This window comes from Sander lucioperca, chromosome 24, assembly GCF_008315115.2.
Source record: "Sander lucioperca isolate FBNREF2018 chromosome 24, SLUC_FBN_1.2, whole genome shotgun sequence".
Lineage (NCBI taxonomy): Eukaryota > Metazoa > Chordata > Actinopteri > Perciformes > Percidae > Sander > Sander lucioperca.
In genome coordinates this window covers 3917659-3939933 of record NC_050196.1, presented here as the reverse complement: position 1 = coordinate 3939933, position 22275 = coordinate 3917659, and the positions used below count along the sequence as shown (strand labels likewise).

The 22275-nt window shown below is 39.9% G+C and overlaps 1 protein-coding gene across 2 annotated transcripts; it reads right to left on the bottom strand.

Annotated features, from left to right (window-relative positions):
• Positions 1-1396: 1396 nt before the first annotated feature.
• Positions 1397-21798, bottom strand: LOC116057801 (histone-arginine methyltransferase CARM1-like). Of its 2 annotated transcripts, none has more exons than XM_031310401.2 (15): positions 21467-21798; positions 20781-20871; positions 19506-19628; positions 19268-19425; positions 18564-18668; positions 17124-17234; positions 10076-10253; positions 9341-9431; positions 5799-5880; positions 4815-4900; positions 3645-3734; positions 2681-2818; positions 1975-2064; positions 1729-1808; positions 1397-1560 (listed from the first exon to the last, which is right to left on the bottom strand). In XM_031310401.2, exons 1-14 carry the CDS (start codon positions 21584-21586, stop codon positions 1793-1795), a joined length of 1479 nt encoding a protein of 492 aa, XP_031166261.1. In that variant the 5' UTR covers positions 21587-21798; the 3' UTR covers positions 1397-1560; positions 1729-1792. The 2 variants fall into 2 exon arrangements, with proteins under 2 accessions (XP_031166261.1, XP_031166262.1); XM_031310402.2 differs by having other exon boundaries at positions 20781-20868.
• Between the last annotated feature and the right edge of the window lie 477 nt (positions 21799-22275).

The window sequence follows — 22275 nt, the reverse complement described above, 5'->3', positions numbered from 1 at the left end:
CAAAAACCTGAAAAAAGTGACAAAAAATTCCAAGAAAACGACAGAAGAGTTATAAAAAAATATCAACATCGTGGAAAAAAGCGACGAAAACAGAAAGGTCATGTTCTGCCCTAAACTGTAAATAAGTCCTTTTATATTCTTTAAATGTAAAGGTAAATAAAACCAACAGGCGGCAGCTCTTCAACAGAAAATTAATCCATTAATACAGTTTGTGAGGAAAACGTTTTATTAAGGCACATTAACACGTGCACAGAGAAAACTGCGGCTACAGAAGAGATAGTTTCCAGTTTCTGTGTACCTGTTTGAATGTGTGATGCAACTTTGTAAATGTTGTTATATCTGATGTTCACACCTCTGAAGACGAGTTAGGGTAACAACACATTGTTTATTATATTGGCTTTACATTCAGCACCAAAAAACAACCAAAGTTTAAAAAAAGCCACAAAAATGTTGAAAACCCTTTAACAAAAGCGACATGGAAAAGCACAAAAACTGTGAATGAGTCTGAATGTGTGATGCAACGTTTTACACGTTATAACATGTTTATGAATACAGTAAACACAGATATCTGATGTTCACACCTCTGAAGACGTGTTAGGGTAACAACACAACGTTGGCTTCACATTCAGCACCAAAAAACTACCAAAGGTTGAAAAAAGCCACGAAAAACACATTCTCATGAATGGGTCCGATATCGTACAAAAACGTATGCACACCACAGCGTATGATATCCCAGGAGACCGCCGGCTGGTCACGTGACGCCGGGTGGCTACGAGCTCCATGACGCAGAGCGGCAGTTGTTTTAGCCGCTACAGAGCTTCGCGACGCACGCTACGGACCTCCGTCACAGCCCGGTCGTATCAGTGGCAGTTAGTAGATGTTTTTAGCCGAAAATAGGTGCCTTTGAGCCGGGTACAGAGCACCGCGAGCTGCCGCTCGTTTCAGAGGCGATTACGGTTAAATTTAGTCCACGAAATATGAGCATTTTGCCGCGACGAAAGTTAAGATTAGGCACCAAAAACGGCTAGTTAAGATTAGGTAACAGATCGTGGTTTGGATTCAAACACTCCTAAGGAACACAAATTTCTTGGTCAAAGTCTTTAGTTCCCCCCGGGAAGCGAACTCTGCTCCCCGGCTTGAAAGTCCAGTGTTTTAGTGTGTTTCACCCATCCTCCCCAAAAAACCTCCCTACGCGACCATACACAATACATAATGCATTGGCCGTCAATGTGGTGCATACAGGGGGGAAAAAAGGGATGAAAACATTGAATAAAGCAACAAAAACATCGCAGAAAGCGACAGAAACGTTGAAAAACTTTGAAAAAAGACACTGCAGAGAAACATTGGAAAGTCTGACAATGACGTAGAAAAAAGCGACAAAAAATAATGTCTTTTGAATGTGTTTAAGTGAACTCTTTACAGGTTTATTTCCGCGTATGAATACAGTACAAGCAGACGTCTGTCTGACGTTCACACCTCTGAAGATGAGTTAGGGTAACAGAGCGTTACATTCAGAACCGATGTGTTTGAGTTGTGTTGTGTGGAGACATCTGATGATTCCTGATGAGATGGAGAGAATAATTAGCATTACATCTACGCAGATTTTTGACAGTACAGTAAAAGAAATCTTATTGGATTTCTTCAGTATTACTTCGGAAATAAGGCCTAGGAAGCATAGACTCAGATCATTTGTTGATGGGGGTTATGTTTCCTATGTTCAGGGTTTACCTCTGTTATCCTTGCTCTTCGTCCTGGAGGGGAGATGTCCCGGTCTCCGAGGGTCCGCGGGTCTTTACCAAGACGAAATCCTGCACACATTCACAGTTTTGGTTGTCATTGAAATGTTTTGACACAGAGCTGGCTTCTAGCTGAAGCGCGATTACTGAAGATTACTGAACTACGAGTGCCGGAGTTTAAACTAAAAGCATCTGGTTCTGTTTGTTGAATTATCAGAGAGGGAAATAAAGGAGTTACCTGAAGAAAGGGTTCTTGAGGTCCAGGACGTTTCCAGATCTGAAGCCTGATTGGTCGACTGTGGCGGTGATGTGAATGTCATAGCTCTGGCTGGAACGGGGGAAAAGATTATTATTCTAACAGACAACAGACGACCTAAACAAGGATTTCCAAGGCAGGGCCAAGCTTCTGGGGCTCCAGCCCCGAATGTTTTCTCAAAAACGTTGGAAAAAGCAACAAAAAAGGTTAAAAAAAAAAGTGCCAAAAACAGCGGAAAAAAAAAACTACGAAAAAAAGCAACAAAAGAGGTTTTTAAAAAAGTGTCAAACTTTAAAAACGCCGTCAAACTTTGAAAAAAAGCGGTGACAAAAGCATCAAAAAACGTAATGACAAAAAAACTGTTGAAAAAAACAAAAACGTTGACAAAAGCGGAAAGTGTCTGCCAAAAAATCTCAAATATGTCAGAAAAAGCGACAAAACGGACAATAACGTCTGAAAAAGCGACACAGTGATTACAACGTATGGCCCCGCCCCCAATGATTACAGCGTCTGGCCCCACCCCCAATGATTACGGCGTCTGGCCCCACCACCTATGATTACACTGTCTGGCCCCGCCCCCAATGGTTACAACATCTGGCTCCGCCCCCAATGATTACAGCGTTTGGCCCCGCCCCTGGTTCAGAGGGAAACATGTCCGAGAGCAGGCTGGCTGGCAGCGCCGGTGTACCTGCTGTTGGCGTCCATCAGGACAGTCCCAGACAGAGTCTGTCCCAGCTTGGCGAAAAGCGGCGTCTGCAGCAAACATCTGACCTGATACCAGCGGGTCAGAGGCTCTGTGGGCGCCGTGGACAGCCACACTGTCGACCTGCACAGACAGGTAAAAAAATCAGTTTGAAACCGATTGCATGTCCGTTTGTATACAACCTTTCCTTCCCTGTAGGTCTCCAAACTGCATCCTTGTTTTTTTTGCTACAGGGATGTGCTACAGGGGCGGGTCTTCTGTTTTTTCCAAAGCCCTGAATCGTTGAGGGTTTTAAAGTAACAACTTTGTGTCATTTCCCCTCAGTCTCTTGACTGGACCAGCAAATAAATGCAGCAACCACGCCTATGTTATGGAAGTTAAACTCAAACGCGTCAAAAAAACGTAAAAAACGTAAAAACAAAGCAACAAAAACATAGAAAGAAAACACAAAAAATTACGGAAAAAACAAGCTTAAAAGTGTCTGGAAAAGGCGACAATTTTTTTTTTTTTAAATGGACAAAACTGTCAAAAAAGCAACATAAAGATAATGACAAAAAACTTGGACAAAGCAGGGACAAAAGCGGTGAAAAAAACCACATTTTTGTAATTTTGTCAGTTTTTTGTAAAGTTTTTTCGCCATCCGTCGCCCTAACGTTTTTGTCCATTTTTTCCGACAATTGTCGCAATTTTTTTTACGCTTCTGTTACATGTGTCATTTTTGGGATCGCTTTTTTCAACATGTGTTTCCCTCCACGTTTTGTGTGCATTTTGAAGTACTGCAAAAGAAACATGGATGTAAATGTAAAAATTCTATAAAAACGTCCACTACTGTCAAAAATGTCAGAAAAAGCACCAAAACCCAGAAGAAATGGCCAGAAATGTCCAAAAACGCTAGGGATCGATCAAAGCAACACAATATGTCAAACTAGAACAGCTGTGTATTTCTTACTTGGATCCCAAATAGGCCACGTCGAACCAGAAGGCGAGTCCGTGGACCAGACCGGGCTGCAGCAGGGAAAACACAAAGGGGATCTCTATTCTGGAAGAATCAAACACAAGTCTTAGGAAGCTTTTCTGCATTTTTAATCATTATTTTAACTAGTACTCAAAATGCAGCAATAGCAAGGATCTCACTAGCACTAGCCTCAGTCATAAATGTCAAAAGGCGACAGAAACGTTGAAAAAAGCCACAAAAATGTCAAAATAAAGTGTCAAAAAACATTCAAAAAAGGGACAAATTATAGAAAAACAACAAAAACATAGTGAAAAAGTGACAGAAACGTTGAATAAAAGCAACAAAATTGTTAAAGAAAGCATACATATTTTTTTAAAAAGCGACAACGATGAAAAAAGTGACGACAAAAACATTGAAAAAAAAAAAATGGTCAAATAATATCCAGCTACAACAAAAGTCTGAAGTTTCTACAGGTTTCACCAAGTCAAATTTAAGACTATTTCAAGACCTTTATGAATGAAATTTAAGACCTATATCACAACATCAAAAACAAGGTCAGATGTCAGAGTCCGCAAACACTGTCTGAAACAATTCCCTGATTTCCTCATTGGCATTATTGGACAGGTGTCTAGATTGGCTGCAATACAAGTTGCATTTTGGTCTAATTTTTTGTCATAATACAGCAAATTCTATTTGGACTAGCGACGGAAAGAACTACAACACCACGGAATTAAAAAGCGGTAGCGTTACATTGACATTGGAAAATTAAGACCTGTTGAAAATAATTTAAGACCTAGAAGACAATACTCCAGCGAATTTAAGACTTTTTAAGGCCTTAAATTTAGATTATGAAATTTTTCAGACTTTTTAAGACCCCGCGCAAACCCTGAGAGAGTCGTTTTTATGCAGATGATACAACGTGTTGTCTTGTCGTCTCATTGGTGTAAACTGGGAGGTCTACACTGCATTGCAAGAAAAAAGAAGGTCAACTCGTCTCGTTAATCTTTGGTCTGAACTGGGCTTAAGATTGATTGACATTCACGTCCACACCGGCAGCAACGGTGACGAAGACGAAAACTTTGAAAAAAGCGAGAAAAATGTCAAAAAGCTACAGCTACAAAAAAAAGCATGAAAAGTCAAATCACTGGTGATTATGCATCTGACCGCTGTAAATCTTCTTCTTTAGCCTCCATGAAGTTGATGCAGTGCTTCACAGACCTGGCCATCAGGATCTGCACATCAAATGTGTCCTGAAAAACAAAAACAAATTACATGAAGAATCTATTTTGCAAAATAAAATAAAATATACATATATACATTGTCTTTTGTGTCTTTAGAAACTTTGAGATCTCCACTAGGACGTGATGTCATTTTGTTGACATTGACGGCATCCTGTCCAGCTGCATCACTGTGTGTACCACACAGTGGAGCTGCACTGCCTCCAACCGGAAGACCCTGCAGCGCATAGTGAAGGCTGCTAATCATTGGTATCCCACTCCCCTCACTCCTGGACATTTACCAAACCCCGCCTCACCTTCAAAGCAACAAGCATTGTGGATGACCTCAGCCACCCCCTAACACAGCCTCTTCAACCTCTTGCCATCTGGGAGACGGTACCGGAGCATCCAAGCCTGTTCCACCAGACTGGAGAACAGCGTCATTCCCCAGGCTGTCAGGAAGCTCAACACCCTCCCCTCTCTCCCTCCCCTCCCCTCTGCCCCCAAGAACTCTGGACTCTGAACACCCCCCCACCCCCCCTCATCAGGATCAGCACCGGCCCCTTTATAATAAAGACATTCAGGAACTCTTTCAATATCTTTATCTTTAGTTTTCTGTACTGTTTGATTTTGCCTTACATTTGCACAATTTAGAATGTATTACTGTATTGTACATATTACTTATCTTTTTAATTGTCTATATAACTTATCTTTCTTTATCTTATTTGTATATATTTCTTATCTTTTTTATATTATACTTGTCGTATGTGTCCTTATTGCACCGTGGGTTGGAGAGAAACCTATTTTCAATTGCTCTGAATGTCTGGCACATATTGCAGAATTGACAATAAAGTTGACTTGACTTGACAAAAAAACCCCAAAAGAAACAACATAAAGTCACACAAAGTGAAGGGTGTTTTGCTGAACATACTACTATGGGCTGCCTGAAGAACTCGTCCACTGCAGCGCTGTGAAGAGCACTCAGGTTCACTCCGTAGAGGTTTCTCTGCTTCCTGGAGAACCAACAGGGATCACATTAGTTTGAGTCTATTTTAGTCTCTTTCTGTTGCTTTTTTCAAACACACACACACACACACACACACACACACACACACACACACACACACACACACTCACACAATCTTGTATAAAGTACTTGAAAGCAATACTTGAGTAAAAGTTGTGCTTTTACTCAAGTATTGCTTTCAAGTATCTTACCAGAAAATGACTTTGGTAGAAGTTAAAGTCTCCTAGAAGTAAAAGTCTTAAAGTATCTGATATTTACTGTACTTAAGTATCAAAAGCAATTTTCTGATATTAAACGTACTTAAGTATTAGAGGTAAAAGTAAAAAAAAAACTTTGATTATGAACTTTATAGCCAAAGGTGTGGGGCATTATCTTGGCAATTTAGGAGCAATGATTCGCCAAACCTGCTTTTTTCCAGTGTAACAAATTTCTTCTGATTTGATTTTGTAGTAACGAGTAACTAAGATGCTTAGGGGAAATGTAGTGGAATAAAGGTACACATGTTATTGTAGAAAATGTAGTGGAGTAAAAGTAAAAGTTTTGTTTCGAAATAACGAATGACAGTAAAGATACGTGAAAATTTGAAGTATTCTATTCTAAAGTATTTGTACTTTGTTACATATAAACACTGCACACACACCAATTTCCACTGGGGACAGGTGGGACACGTCCCCCCCCCAGCCTACCTGTGTGGACGCGCGTGCCCGCATCTAGGCACGTTGTGTGCACACTTTAAAAATAGTTCACTAACCGATAGAAACTTCTAATGAGCAGGTACCGCGGTCTCGGCACTACGTAATAATACGCCAGTAACAGCAGCCAATGACTTCATTGTTGTGTATGAAAAGAAAGAAAGCAGATGTGAGTTGGTGGATTCAGTAAATTAGTAATAATCATATTTTCACCTGTTGATGTCAGGCTAAGGTTGACTGAGCTAACGTTAACATGCACTGTTGCTAGATAAATTCGTATTATAAACTAAATTTAAAGATCCTCTATCCTAAATATTCAATGTAGAACATTCTGTGTACCATGAGAACGAGTCCACTTTAAACCGCAGCATTTTCTGTCAGCAATGTATGATAAGCAGACTCTTAGGCTGCTAGTTTATTAAAGTGCTCATATTATGCTCATTTTCAGGTTCGTAGTTGTATTTCGAGGTTATATCAGAATAGGTTTACATGGTTTAATTTTCAAAAAACACCATATTTTCGTTGTACTGCACATTGCTGCAGCTCCTCTTTTCACCCTGTGTGTTGAGCTCTCTGTTTTAGCTACCAAGTAGCTAGGTGAGCATTATGACGTGTGTTTCAAAGTGATGCACGTTCGTCACGGAAGTAAAGGCTGGACTACAATAGAGCTGTTTGGAGCAGTTTGTGAACTGTGTTTTCTCTGGAAGATGGTAAGTCCCTTTGTGGTGGTCTTTGGGCTTTTTCACTTTGTAAACCTATAATATGCACAAAAAAGAGATTTAACACAATAAAGGAAAGGGAAAAAGCCAAAAAGCATAATATGAGCACTTTAATGTTAGACTCAATATGACATGACTTTTCATATCAGAGGACAAATGAGGTGGAGCTGCTTAATGATAGAAGGGAAGAATGATAGTGAATACAATTTAAATATTATCAAATCAGATGTTCTTCTTGTTTGAGCCAGGGTTGTTAATAGGGATGAAGGGAGAGTTAGAATAGAATGCATCCTCATAGTGCATTCTATTTGTACTTGGAAGTCGGATTTTCCGAGGTCAAACTCGGAAACATGCCCCCTGACCTCGGTTTTCCGTGCTCGGAACTCGGACAACCACGGAGTACCCCGAGCCAAAAATCCAACATGGCTGCATCAACAGTTGTGAAAGCTGTAGTAACATATAGTCATACACACTTCCATCTTATTTGTGTATCATTAAATCAGGATTGTGAAGATCCAGGACTTAGCCCAAAAATTTGAACATCGACAACTTCTCAGTCCCTCCCGCCTTTCTGCTAAAGCCCAAAACGGTCTCCTAAGCCCCTCCCCCCACAATGGAGAATGAATGCTTGTGTGTGAGCAGTGATTGACACGCAGTTAGACACCTCCCCTGGCCTTGATTGGTGCATCTGAACAGGGAGCGGTGGATTTTTGCAAATCACATTACAGGCTGTAGGTGGTGCCAAAGGAGCTGGATTTTTTTAAAATTACCTGTTTCATGTAGTTCTACTTAAACATTGGGTCAGTTTCAGCAAATATGACAAAAAGTTAGTTTTATAAGTCTTACCTACTGCACCTTTAAAGCATAAAAAAGCGACAAAAGCATCAAAAAAGCGTTGAAAAAGAACAAACAAGCGTCAAAAGCTTTAAATTAATTAAAGAACAGATTTCATTTGAGAACTTTACTAACTGAGCAGCTTTGTGTGAGATTTAAAAAAAAATGTTCTGTATAGCTACACAAAAATTTCCGTTTTTAGGTACAGGACAAAGTCTGGGTAATGAGCTGCCATCATCATCAGATCATTTTTTCTGTTATTTTACGGATTTATTTCTTTCGAGTGTAGTTGATTTTGTGTTTTGACCATTTGTGAACTAAACCCCCTTCTCCTTTACCATGCTTTTGGGGTGTGACTGTTTTGCCCCGCTATCACCATTCATATCCATACAATGTCTTTATGGGTAAATTGCTTACAAGCACACACCATTGTTTACAAGAGCATAGATTCTTCATATATCTGCCTTCTTGTTTTTGCTCTCAAAGTGTACCAGATTGATGCATTTACTATGAAATATAAAAAAAATTCTCATGCCCCCGGACCCTTCTAGGGGATTGGACGTCCATCATATTCCAGTGTTCCTTCTTTTTTCTTTTCTTTTTTTTTTTTACCCCTGACCAGTTTGCATGCCTGCAGTGGAAATTTAATCTCACATTATTTGAATTTTATTCACACACAAAACAATAATGGTAAACACATTTTGACTTTAGAAAATGATTCTCTCAAGTCTTGGCGATCGGCTCCTATATTAAACAATAAGAAAGTAAGACAGCTTCTTCTTATACATAGTTTAGTACTACTCTTTCTGGCAGAATTTATCATTATGATCAACTTAATTATTTCCTGGATTTTGTATCCCCATGTAGAAATGAAGGACATGTGGTTCACGTCGGAAAAATTATTCTGCCAGAGGACCCCCCCCCAGAACCCCTGTTTTGTGTCAACCCCTATGCGCGCGCACACACACACACACACACACACACACACACACACACACACACGTTGCTGCTGTGAGTCAGGACTGGAGCTGAACCCGAGCATTTTACACCCAACAGGAAACATGGCTGACTGAGGTCAAGCCCTGAACATGTGTGTCTGCGTGAGCGAGACAGAGTCTGAGGGGAAAGAAAGAAAGAAAGCCAGTGTGTTTGTGTCCTCATGCATAGATTTATGCATGCGCATGCGTGCGTGCGTCCAAACCAGAAACTCGCTCGTGCGTAGTGTTCGAGGTAGAGCTGCTCGTCGTTGAAGGGAGCCAGATGAAGATCTCCAAATGAGGGAAACATCAGACCTGCAGAGAGAGAGAGAGAGAGAGAGAGAGAGAGAGAGAGAGAGAGAGAGAGAGAGAGAGAGAGAGAGCTAAATGAACAGTGAAAGAGAACGAAAACATTAGAGAGAGAGAAATACAGTCAGAGACACAAACTAGGGGCGGAGCCAGACGTAAACATTGGGGGCTCAGCCCAAACCTAGAGGGGGGTCTGGGGTGATGCTCTATTTACAGCAGCTATATAAACTATTTTTCAAGGTATCTGATAACAGAATGCCTAAAAATCTAAACATAATTGGGGTTTTTTCAATGTTTCTGACGCTGTTTTCCCATTTTTTCCCGAATTTTTGTGGTTGCTTTTTTAAAAAAAATTGTGGTTGCTTTTTACAAAAAACTGGCGCTGTAGTGGCCTCTTTCAACGTTTATGACATTTTTGACGCTTTTGACGTTTGTCAAACATTTTTGGTCGTTCTTTTCGACACGCCAGTTGCTTTTATCGCCGTTTCCATTTTTTTGTCAACTCACAACCACTGTCGCTTCTTTCGACGTTTTCGTGTAATGTTAGCTACAGTAACAGGGGAAAGACGGAGAAAAAAAAGCCTGTATTTATTGCATTATTCAAACATTGGATTTGGAGGTTTTCTGACGCGTTTCTATCTTCTTCCTACCGTTGGGTTTGAGCCATTTTCTGGCTCGCAAGAAGCTCTCCATGAGTCTCTGATTGAGCAGCATGTATCCCATCGGCTCAGAGACAATGACGTCCACCATGTCAGGACAGCTGACCTCGTCCACTTCCCCTTCCAAGACGCTGATCCGCTCCGATAGATGGTTACTGTGGACCAGAATCTGCACAGGAGACAAACACATCCTGACTTACATAACAGGAAGACAAGAGAAGGAAGGGTTTCTGCAGGGGCGGAGCCAGACGTTGTAAACACTGGGGGATCAGCCAAAATCTAGAGGGGGGTCTGGGGTCATGCTCCATTTACAGCAGCTATATAAACTATTTTTCAAGATATTTGATAACAGATTGCCTAAAAATCTTACAAAACTGTTACAAAACAGGATGTAAAAAAGTGACAAAAACATTGCGAAAAGCAACAAAAATGTCCAAAAAAGGGGCATAAACATTGGAAGATGCGTCCGAAAAGTCGGAAAAAGCAAAACAAGGAAAAGAACGTACAAAAATGTAAAAAAAATAAATAAATAAAAAAAACCTAACAATTAAAAAAGAAACAGTAACAGAAAGATGCAACAAAATGTCTGAAAAAAGGCAACTACATTTTCTTTAAAAAAATGACAAAAACTTGAAAAAAGCAACAAAAACGACAAAAAAATGACAATTCTCTCTTTTTTTTAAGTCAAAAATGTCTAAAACAAAAGCGACAACCACGTCAAAAACATCGACAAATGTTGACAAAGGTCAGCAAAAAAGTTACTACGGTGGCCCTGAAGTGCAAATCACCACAGCAATTAGAGAAACGCAACAACAAATCATAAAACACAACGGCAAATAGGAAAACACGACAGCAAATATGAAAACAAAACGGCAAATAAGAAAACACGACAGCAAATAGGAAAACACGACAGCAAATAGGAAAACACGACAGCAAATAGGAAAACACGACAGCAAATATGAAAACACGACGGCAAATAAGAAAACACGACAGCAAATAGGAAAACACAATGGCAAAAAGGAAAACACGACAGCAAATATGAAAACAAAACGGCAAATAAGAAAACACGACAGCAAATAGGAAAACACGACAGCAAATAGGAAAACACGACAGCAAATATGAAAACACGACGGCAAATATGAAAACACGACGGCAAATAAGAAAACACAATGGCAAATAGGAAAACACGACAGCAAATATGAAAACAAAACGGCAAATAAGAAAACACGACAGCAAATAGGAAAACACGACAGCAAATAGGAAAACACGACGGCGAATAGGAAAACACGACGGCAAATATGAAAACACGACGGCAAATATGAAAACACGACGGCAAATAGGAAAACATGACGGCAAATATGAAAACACGACAGCAAATATGAAAACACGACAGCAAATAGGAAAACACGACAGCAAATATGAAAACACGACGGCAAATATGAAAACACGACGGCAAATAGGAAAACACGACGGCAAATATGAAAACACGACGGCAAATAGGAAAACACGACGGCAAATAGGAAAACACGACGGCAAATATGAAAACACGACGGCAAATATGAAAACACGACGGCAAATATGAAAACACGACAGCAAATATGAAAACACGACGGCAAATAGGAAAACACGACAGCAAATATGAAAACACTTCAATAAATCACAAAACACAACGGCATTAACTTCTACCGGAAAAGGTAGGGCCTATCTAGTAGAGGACGGACCCTCCTGATTGGACAGACGTCTGTCTTTTGACAGGAAGGAGAGGTGAAAAAATAAAAGTGCCTCACTGTCTATGCTTTTAACAGACGGACTAGCCGTTTCTCATTTCAAAACGCTGGACGAAATGGATGTGGAACTATGAACTGTGCTGTTGGTGAATCGGCGTCAGTCTGCTTGCAGGAGGAGAATATTCTGTCAGGAACTTTGCTCGCAACGTGCAAAGGTAGGTAACGTTACCGACACCGATAGGCTTTAATGTAAGCAATAGTCGTTTTGTCTTATTTATCCCATGTCAATAAATTAAAAACTCGTGGGAGTTCATGTTTGTACAGTAGTCATAACACTTACCAGTAAGGAGAATTGCAGTAGCTAACCGTTTACATTAGCTTGTAGTTTACTGCATGTATGAAACATTAGCTCATTGTCCAGTAGCTTCTAGCTTTCAGACAAATGCAGTGCAAAATATGATCAGCAACTACAAGGTAAACGCTACCAGCTAATGAGCTACCACAGGCAGTATGATATGCATTAAACTGCAAGTGAGAAAGGGTAAATAGTACTGTAAACACACAAGCTACAAGGCTACAACCAACATATGAAAAGTCATAATACCTCCATTGATAAACACCCACTAATACAGTAAAGGTAGGTGTAAGTGTGTTAAATGGTCAACAGTTGTCAGTTAAGACCATGATGAAGAAACTACATCACTACACAGTTACATGAAGTACCTTCATGTTTCAGTATGCTTAAATATACTTGTGATACAATTCTAATCTTACCAGGACAGGTTGGATAACTACTGGACTAACCTAATCTTTCTCCTTCTGTCTGCAGTCCGGAAGCAACACCATCATCGGGAGCTGAGTCTGATCGCCGCTTCATGTTGAATATACTTGTGTACAGTATATAGTAATGTTTGAATAAATGTTATAATAAAGATACATGTTTCATTAATGTCTTTTTAGAGCTTGTATACCTAACTAGTTATTAAAACAGGTAGCATCTGAATATAATTACTCAGAAGTTTCCTGTGTCCAGGTCATAATTTGATGGAAAAATAAACATTGAAAAACAGTTTATATTATATACACACCCAAAACTTAAAAGACACAGACAAACTAGTTAATTTAATGCATTTATTTTTTGAATGGCAATCTCTAATATAGCAAATAATCTATTCAACATCTCTTTTTGGCCTCTGTCTCCCTGCTTGTCTTTTGCTTTCCCTCTCCTCCTCATCTCTCCCTTCTGGTGACGCTAGTGCAGCCACGACGCTGAAGTTGGCATCCGATTCGCAGCTTCTGATTTGGCAGTTAAGAGGAACTTAAAACTGTTTTTTTAACCTCTTACTGTATTGAATGAGTGTTAGTCATTAAGGTAAATTTATAATTATGTCTAAAACACACTTTTAGATTTGTGAAAGCTTTATTGTCTTTATGAGAAAATAAGTTTTTTTTCACATATAAACCACATTAGACTAGGTCTAGATCCACCTAGACTTGTCAAATCTGGACTACATTATCCCAGAGAGGCTAAGGAGTCTTAAAAACACAGTTTGGGATTTGTGAAAGCTTTATTCTATTTGTGAAAATGCCATAAAGGGAGATTTTACTGTTTTTTGCATATGTAGACCACATTGGACCAAGTCCACATCCAAAACCACAATACCTAAACTTGTCAAAACTGGACAAGAATTAACTCACTCTCTCCATGTCATTTATTATATCCATGAGCAGGTCTTCCCCTGTACTTGTGTAAACACGGTAACGCAAACTTGGTAATCTACAGTGGGCAATACAGCACCGTAAAGAAAAGACCTTTACGACAGCAGGTGTGGTGAAAATACTACCACTTTTGTCCAAAGTGGCCGCTAGAATTAACACAAACTGAAAGTTACATATAGCCACTTTAAGTCATAGAAAAAAATGTCTTCATGAATATAATGTGGAACTGCTGTGGACCTATCTCTGACAGCAACACATTTAGGATGTATTTGATCCTGTCAGAAGACACCATGGTGCACACTTTATCAGAGAGTGTGTCACAGCTGTCGAGGAAGTTTGACAGGTATTTCACAATCCTGTCCAGCTGGGTTTCATCATCAAAGAAGATCGGGACCCAGCGTTCCCCAGAAGTGGGGTTGCTCCTCACCTGAGACAATGGCCTATGAAGTATGAATTAAAAAAAATCTTAATAAATACTCAGTCCTGCCTCTTTTTCTGAGGAAAGGTGAGAAAACAACACTTATGTTGAAGGAGAAGGATTTGAAGAATAAATTAAACCACTGGCAAATCTATGACGATATTTGGATTGATTTCCAAAAGGTAAAAATAACTTTTTCTACTTTTCTTTTGAAGTGAGAAAGAAGACCTGCTCATGGATATAAGAAATGACATGGAGAGACGTGGACTTGTACGTTGAATGTCAATTAGCAAAGGCCATGCTGTGGCAATAAAATAAAACAGTTTATTTAGCCTCTCTGGGATAATTTAGTCCTGATTTGACAAGTCTTAAGTATTGTGGTTTTGGATCTGGACCTGGTCCAATGTATTCTATATGTGAAAAATACAGTAAAATCTCCCTTTATTGCATTTTCACAAATAGAATAAAGCTTTCACAAATCTCAAACTGTGTTTTTAAGACTCCTTAGACTCTCTGGGATAATTTAGTCCTGATTTGACAAGTTTAGAAAAACGGTGAAATCTCCCTTTATTGTGTTCTCATAAAGACAATAAAGCTTTCACAAATCTAAAAGTGTGTTTTAGACATAATTAATAATTTACCTTAATGACTAACACTCATTCAATACAGTAAGAGGTTCAAAAAACGGAGGATCAGTCACTTAGCAATGTAAATTATGTTTCCCTGCTGAATCGGACAGTTTTAAGTTCCCCTTAAATTTCCCCTTAACTGCCGAATCGGAAGCTGCGAATCATATGCCAACTTCAGCGTTGTAGTGCAGCCTCCATTTGTTCCTTAGTCCCTGTTAAAAGACAGCAAACACAAGAAAAAGATCTTTACCATTATAAATGCTATAACGGAATGTTATTCTTGTTACATGGGAAACTACTCATACATTTTAGCTTTCATTTAACGTTGCTAGTGAAGTTAACAAGGTGCAGCTTTACCTCCAATCCTGCAGCTACAACTGATAAACAAATCAATTTCTAAATCTCTGCTAACATTACGCATATACAGTAACGGCTTACAAAAAGAGATGAAAATGCCACCGGACATTAAACTTTACGAACACAAATGGCATAAAAGACAGCAACACAGCTAGCTAGCTAACAGCCTAATGTTAAATGATAGGTTCAGTTAGCTTAACGTTAGCTCGGGTGTATCTACCTAATTATAATAGCAATTTGTACCAGCATTAATGCGTAACACTTGACATTGATGTAACACATTAACGGTGATAACAAATGTACGGCAAACACTAAATATACTTACATTTAAATGTTAATTGTGCCATCAGCGATGCCGCTCCAACTCCCACTTAGGTCCGCCATTGTTGTTGTTTTTTTAACGAGCCGGCAAAGCCGCGCGCATAGGATTGTGGGTGATTTGGGAGCGCGAAAGACAGACAGTGCGTCTGTCCAATCAGGAGGGTCCGTCCACTGCTAGATAGGCCCTACCTTTTCCGGTAGAAGTTAATGCCGTTGTGTTTTGTGATTTATTGAAGTGTTTTCCTATTTGCCGTCGTGTTTTCATATTTGCTGTCGTGTTTTCCTATTTGCCGTCGTGTTTTCATATTTGCTGTCGTGTTTTCATATTTGCCGTCGTGTTTTCATATTTGCCGTCGTGTTTTCCTATTTGCCGTCGTGTTTTCATATTTGCCGTCGTGTTTTCCTATTTGCCGTCGTGTTTTCCTATTTGCCGTCGTGTTTTCCTATTTGCCGTCGTGTTTTCCTATTTGCCGTCGTGTTTTCATATTTGCCGTCCTGTTTTCCTATTTGCCGTCGTGTTTTCCTATTTGCCGTCGTGTTTTCATATTTGCCGTCGTGTTTTCCTATTTGCCGTCGTGTTTTCCTATTTGCCGTCGTATTTTCATATTTGCTGTCGTGTTTTCCTATTTGCCGTCGTGTTTTCATATTTGCCGTCGTGTTTTCCTATTTGCTGTCGTGTTTTCCTATTTGCGTGTTTTCATTTGCGTCGTGTTTTCTATTTGCGTTGTTTTCCTATTTGCTGTCGTGTTTTCCTATTTGCCGTCGTGTTTTCCTATTTGCCGTCGTGTTTTCCTATTTGCTGTCGTGTTTTCATATTCGCTGTCGTGTTTTCATATTTGCCGTCGCGTTTTTTTCTTATTGCTGTTGTGATTTGCACTTCAGGGCCACCGTAAGTTCCTTACCCATCATAGAATGACTGAATATGCAAACTCTGTTTTAAATGTCTGAGTCTAAAAGTCAGCAAATCTGCCAAAATATACTGTGAGTGTCGCGTAATTGCAGTTTGTGAAACAGTTTCCCGCCTTTTTGGGTTTGGCACACAACTAGGCATGGCCAAAAGTTATTGTGAACCTAAAGTGATATGCGGGCCATATCTGCAGCAACATCTGCAAAAGGCCGGACACATGTGCTATATGGGTTATGGGAAAGTGACAAACGTTGAAGAAGGGTAAAAAACATCAAAAACCTCATTTTTCACAACACAGTGTTGGCAGGTTTGCTTCCTTCTGATGCCCTGCTGTGGAGCAGGAAAATAAAATCCTACACACACATATATATATATATATATATAACTCTGTTCTCAGTCCTGTGAGCTTCAGCATCTCTCTGCAGCCCCTATCCTTCTGAACTCTGGTCCAGATGGTGCCGCGACCCATTAACTCTCCAGAATGCCACGCTCTGCATGTGATGTATGCACTGTGTGCTATCTGGTACATTGTGGTCTCTCTCTCTCTTTTGGCTCTTTCTAGGCCAACACAAACAGAACTTTCCTCTCCAGGCTCCGCGTGTGAGCTCACAGTTTAGCTCAGTTACACACAAAGCTTTATTTTCTGCACAGAAAAAGCTTTAAAAAGCTGCGGCCATCAGAGCTGACATAATAAAAAGGCAAAGACAGAGGCATGAGATCAACAAAAACGCCTGAAAAAAAGCGACTTAAAAGTCAAGTGTCAAAAGAATTTCAAAAAAGCAAAAGTGTCAAAAATGTCAAAAAAAAAAACAACTTAAAAAGTTGGAAAAAAAGAAAAAAAAACCTTGGATACTGCCCAACGTGTACACAAAAGCATATTTAAAAGCGTCAAAAACATGCAAATGCTTCCGAGCTGACACTATGGTAAAGCTGACATTATAAAGGCTTCAGATGGACTGACCTGTGTAAACTTGGCCATAGGGCTGGACTCGACCAAATACACTCTACTGGCTCCTGCCTGGACTGCAAAGAAAGACAGAACACCAGAAGCACGACACACGTCTAGAACCACCTGCAGACACACAAAGAAATCTTTATTAAGATTAGTTTTGGGGCATTTTCAGCCTACAGCAGAAGACATGAAAGAGGAGAGAGAGGGGGAATGACATGCAGCAAAGGGCCGTAGGTCAGAGTCGAACCCAGGCCCGCTGCGTCGAGGAGTAAACCTCTATATACGGGCACCCACTCTACCAACTGAGCTATCTGGGCGACCAAAAGGGTCATTTTTTTCACCCAAAATCACCATCACCAAACCCACCTAACTTCCATGTAAACAAACAGTACTTTTAGCGTGTATAGAGCCAGCATATTTCCACATGTAAATGGGTGAATTATGGGTCATTTCCACCAAACCAGAGTGGTGATTGTTGGAACGGTGGAAAGACGAACCAAGACGGCTTTTGATGAGTTTTATTTTGTTCGATTCAATTGCAATTTGAATGAAGTGTGTTTTACAGTGATGAAATGACCAAAACCGTAGGTACACTTTAAATACATACACGTACATTTCTGATAGTGTCCCGAATTCGAAAACGACCCTACCAGCTCGCAGTTGAGTTGTACGCAACCAAAGCGGAAGTCTTGCCATCTTTTCTTATCTTTTTGTTTACTTCTTTTGGCTTTTCATGCCCATGCAGGACATGTGATGTCAGAGGCATGGGATGACGTGTACAACAAAAACCTCCGCAGGGTTTGAAAGTTGTAGGTTGCCGTTACATGGTATGGACCCCTGTGACGCTAATTACAAGTAATTCCGAGTCTTATTTGGGAGTTTTGGCCATCATTTCTGAGGGTTATGATAACATTGTAGTCACTAAGGAGCTCTTGGGGAAAACCACTCAGGAGCAACTAACTTTTATGACTCGCAAAGAAGCATTTAATGAAATCTTGATTAACACAGCGTAGTGTCACGTAGTGTCGTTCCCATCCCACACAACAACATTAGAGATTACCAAATAAGGTCCTTCTTCACTCATCTATGCGTGTGTGAAGATGCTATTGGATCGTTTAACCAGTGGTGGAAGAAGCAAGGTCTGTAGTACTTGAGTCCGGACTCTGATGGCGAATACTTCTGGTAAGATTTCTGATCAATGCAAGTTTCTCGCTGTCACATCTTTGGCCCGCTGTTGGAAGTTGGATTTGTTTCGGCTAAAAAAAGGAAGAAGGAAATCTGGCCCAAGGTAAATTCTTCTGGTAAGATTTCTGACCAATGCAAGGACAGTTTTCTCTTGCATCGCATTTGTCCACAGTTTTGGCCCGCTGTCGAACATTGCCGTGTGAACACAAACGAACCAAATGCAACCATTAGACATATGTGAAGTGGATGTGAAGTTTGATTCACCTTGTCTCTGAAGTCTCTCTCGTTGACTAAAATGGCTCGGTGGTAGGTGGCGATCCTTAGGTAGTCCTGAAGCAGGCTCTGCTGCTGCGACAGACAGCTGTGGAACTGCACAAAGAAACAAAATAGAAGCATTTCAACTTCTCGTTCAAGCTAATCTATTCGCCCCTGCACCTGCAGAGCAAGGGCTGAGCGTCTGGGGCTCCGGCCACAAATATTTTTAAAAGCCTCAAAGATTCGGGGCTTTGGAGAAAAAAACTTCTACTTTGTGTCATTTCGCCACAAGTCTCTCTGACTGGACTGGCAAATCAATGGAGCAACCCTACCTACTGTATGTTATGGAACTTAAAATAGTTTTTGCCTCTATTTAGGTGGCAGGAGCGAAAATGAGTCATCCTCAACATTTGTTGTGTTCTGGTTTCAGAATGATGAATGATGAAACAGGATGTAAAAAAAGTGCCCGAAAACGCCAAAAAATAAAAATAAAATCACAATAACAAAAGTGCCAAAATGGAAGAAGAAAAATGTCAATAGGATGTTTTTATCTGATATCATGTTTTTCTCTAAATTATGTTTAGATTTTAGAAATGCTGTTATCAAATATCTTTAAAAAATAATTGATTTAGCTGCGTGCCACCGGACTCGGATTAGACCCCAATAATTACACCGTCTGGCCCTTCCCCTGCTGCAAAGTCAGAAAGATTAACCTGGGAGATCTGTGTGGGGACATTTTCAGCTCTGGATTCAACCACAGTGGGATGTCTCCTAGAAGGTGTTTGCTTTCCTCTCTCGTCTCCTTCTGTGCAACCTTTCCGGGCCCCTCCATCCTCCCCTCTCTTCAGTAACAGCTGGAAGTTCTTCATATCTGCAGAGTCAGAAAAGACAGGACGTTTTAACTCATAATTCCAAGGGTGATCATCAGATATTAATGCATTCTGCACAGACCAGTTGGAGATTTGAACCGCAGAAGGAGACTCAGCTTGCCGACGGTAAACAGGAAAGACTGTCCTCCGACCTGGCAGCAATCCGTCTCCATGGAAACGGTGAACTGGAAGAGTGTTCTGTTGGCTGGACACCAATCAGTTTCAGTTTTGTTATTTCCTGTTTGATTGGGTTAAATCATTCCCTGTGTGTTGCCGTTCCGTGTTCCCTGTTATGTTTTCCTATAACGTTGCGAAATGACGTTTGTTATTAATACTCAAGTACAATTTGCTGATCATGTTTGTGTACACTTGAATGCAGAATTTTTAACTGAAACAGAATATTTTAACATTGTGATACTTGTACTTTGACTGAAGTAACGATAAGATAAGTCGTTTTACTTTCACCACTGATGAGCTTTAATTTCACATGATGTTGTCCGTAATAATACACTGAATATTTTTTTCCACTATTACATTCTCTGTTCATGCTAATCTCTAAATAAGAAAACATGGCATGTGTGTATGTGGAGACAAAAAAAATTACATTTCTACATTTTTTAAGGATTTCAATCAATATTTTTGGCATTTATTCTGAGTTTTTTGGTGTTTTGTCTGATGTTTTTGTAGTTTTCAGACATTTCTGGTGCTTTTTCAACTTTCTTTGGCATTTGTTGACATTATTGGTATCATTTTTGTAAACTTTTTAGGCTTTTTGCAACATTTTTGACGTTTTTTTTTTTCAAACAATTTTGGCGTTTCTTTCGACGTATTTGGTGCTTTTTTCAACGTTTGTATCGTTTTTCCCGACATATTTCTCGCTCCTGAAAAACACAGTCGAAACTAAGTGAAGGTAACGGAACGAGGGAACAGCAGCTCCTTCGTTCTGATGTAAATCTGTGGAGCTGTTTTGCAAGGGTGGCCAGTGCCCCCGTCATATTAAGCCTCGACCCCCCTAACTGTGGCAAATATTTTCATACATTTTTAACCCCTCCTTTATCCCCAAAGAGGAGATATTATTCGTGTGCAGTGATAGATAAAATGTAGATTAACACTGAATGAGTATTCTTGTGTTTATTGTTATATGAGTAGCGTTATTTGTTTTGTAGAACCAAACCTATGGAGGGTTGGGGGTATGTAACACTTATGCATAACACATATATTTGGTACCCCTAAAATCGCATGTGGCCCCAGCCTGACCCCTCCATTTGAAATGGTCTAGAACCGCCAGTGTGTGTGTGTGTGTGTGTGTGTGTGTGTGTGTGTGTGTGTGTGTGTGTGTGTGTGTGTGTGTCTCTACCGTCGTGCACAGTGAGGTGCTGAGCCTCTGGAAGCGTGCTGAGGATCACACGGAGCTCCTGCTCGGCCCTCTGTCTGCACACACTGACCTGCTGCAGAGCACAGCACACCGGGTTACATCGCTGACACGGAAACACGCTCACACAGACCGCTTTCTAAACCCAAGTATGGTTTTATTACACGGCACTTTTCAATTTTCAATCGATGAACAAAAACATCAAAAAGCGACAAAAATGTTGAAAAAACTTTGAAAAAAACACAATAGAAAAACTTTTCCAAACATTGTTCACATCCACATGGACATGTCACACTAAAGAATGAAGTGAAAACAAAAATGTTAGCCTAACAATCATTTACTGCGGACAGGTAAAACAAATTTCAATCAATTAATTCAATCATATATTAAAAGATATGTCTTTTAAGCAAGACATTTTACAAATGAGGTTCCAGCTGATCGCAGGGACTACTTTAGTTCATATGTGCACTTTAACTTGACATGCTTCTGTTTTCTCATTCCTTTTGGATTTTTGAGCCTTTTATGCACTCAAACTGCAGTGAACAGATTAGTTTCAGAGCTGGACACGTTATAAGTGCAGAAGTTTAACTTTAAATGCATCTGGTGTGATAAAGAAGAGCTAAAGCAGGTTTGTTTATATTGTAAAAAGGATTTAAGAAGAACATGAGTACCCGGTCATGTGTGTCCATGTCCATGTCCTCGTCCTCCGCCGGCAGCTTCTCCTGCAGAGTGAAAACCCGGACAGAGAAACACTCCTCACTCCTCTCCTCCATTCTGCCGTGTGAAACCATCCTCGAGAAGAAAGAGGAGAGGATGGAGGTGGGGGGGGGAAGGGGAGGAGGGATGGAGGAAGGATTAGAGAGGGGAAAACAAGTTAAACAGGGATAGAAAACTTTAAATAGACTCACTAGAACCACCTTCCACCAAATGGTTGAGACGACGGGAGCGCGCCCCAACTCTGGCAAAACTCTCAGGATTTCATTTCCAGATTGGACGCTACAAAAATGTTGCATCTAATCTGGGGGGGAAAAGCGACAAAAAATTAAAAATCAATAAAAACATAAAAAAGCAACAAAAGAGCGACGAACACGTCAAAACAAGCAATTAAAAAAAATTCGGAAAAATAGACAAAAACGTCAAAAAAGCGACAAATGTCAATAACAAGACAAAAAAAACCATGCAACAACAAAGACAAAAGCAACAACAAAGACAACTAAATGTTGTAAAAAGCGACAAAAATATCGAAAAAAGTGACAAAAACTTTGTTACAAAACGTCCAAACCCAAACCATGTTTTAAATGGACTCATTGAAACCAACAACTGTTGTCTTTTCACATTTGCACAGGTGCTTTGGTGGATGTATTAAATATTTGAATCTACTTTATAAATACAAAGTTGGCTTTTCATTCCAAATTAAGAAAACACTGTAATGCCCCTTTAAGATTTAGAGATCTAATACTTTAATCAGTTTATTGGCTTA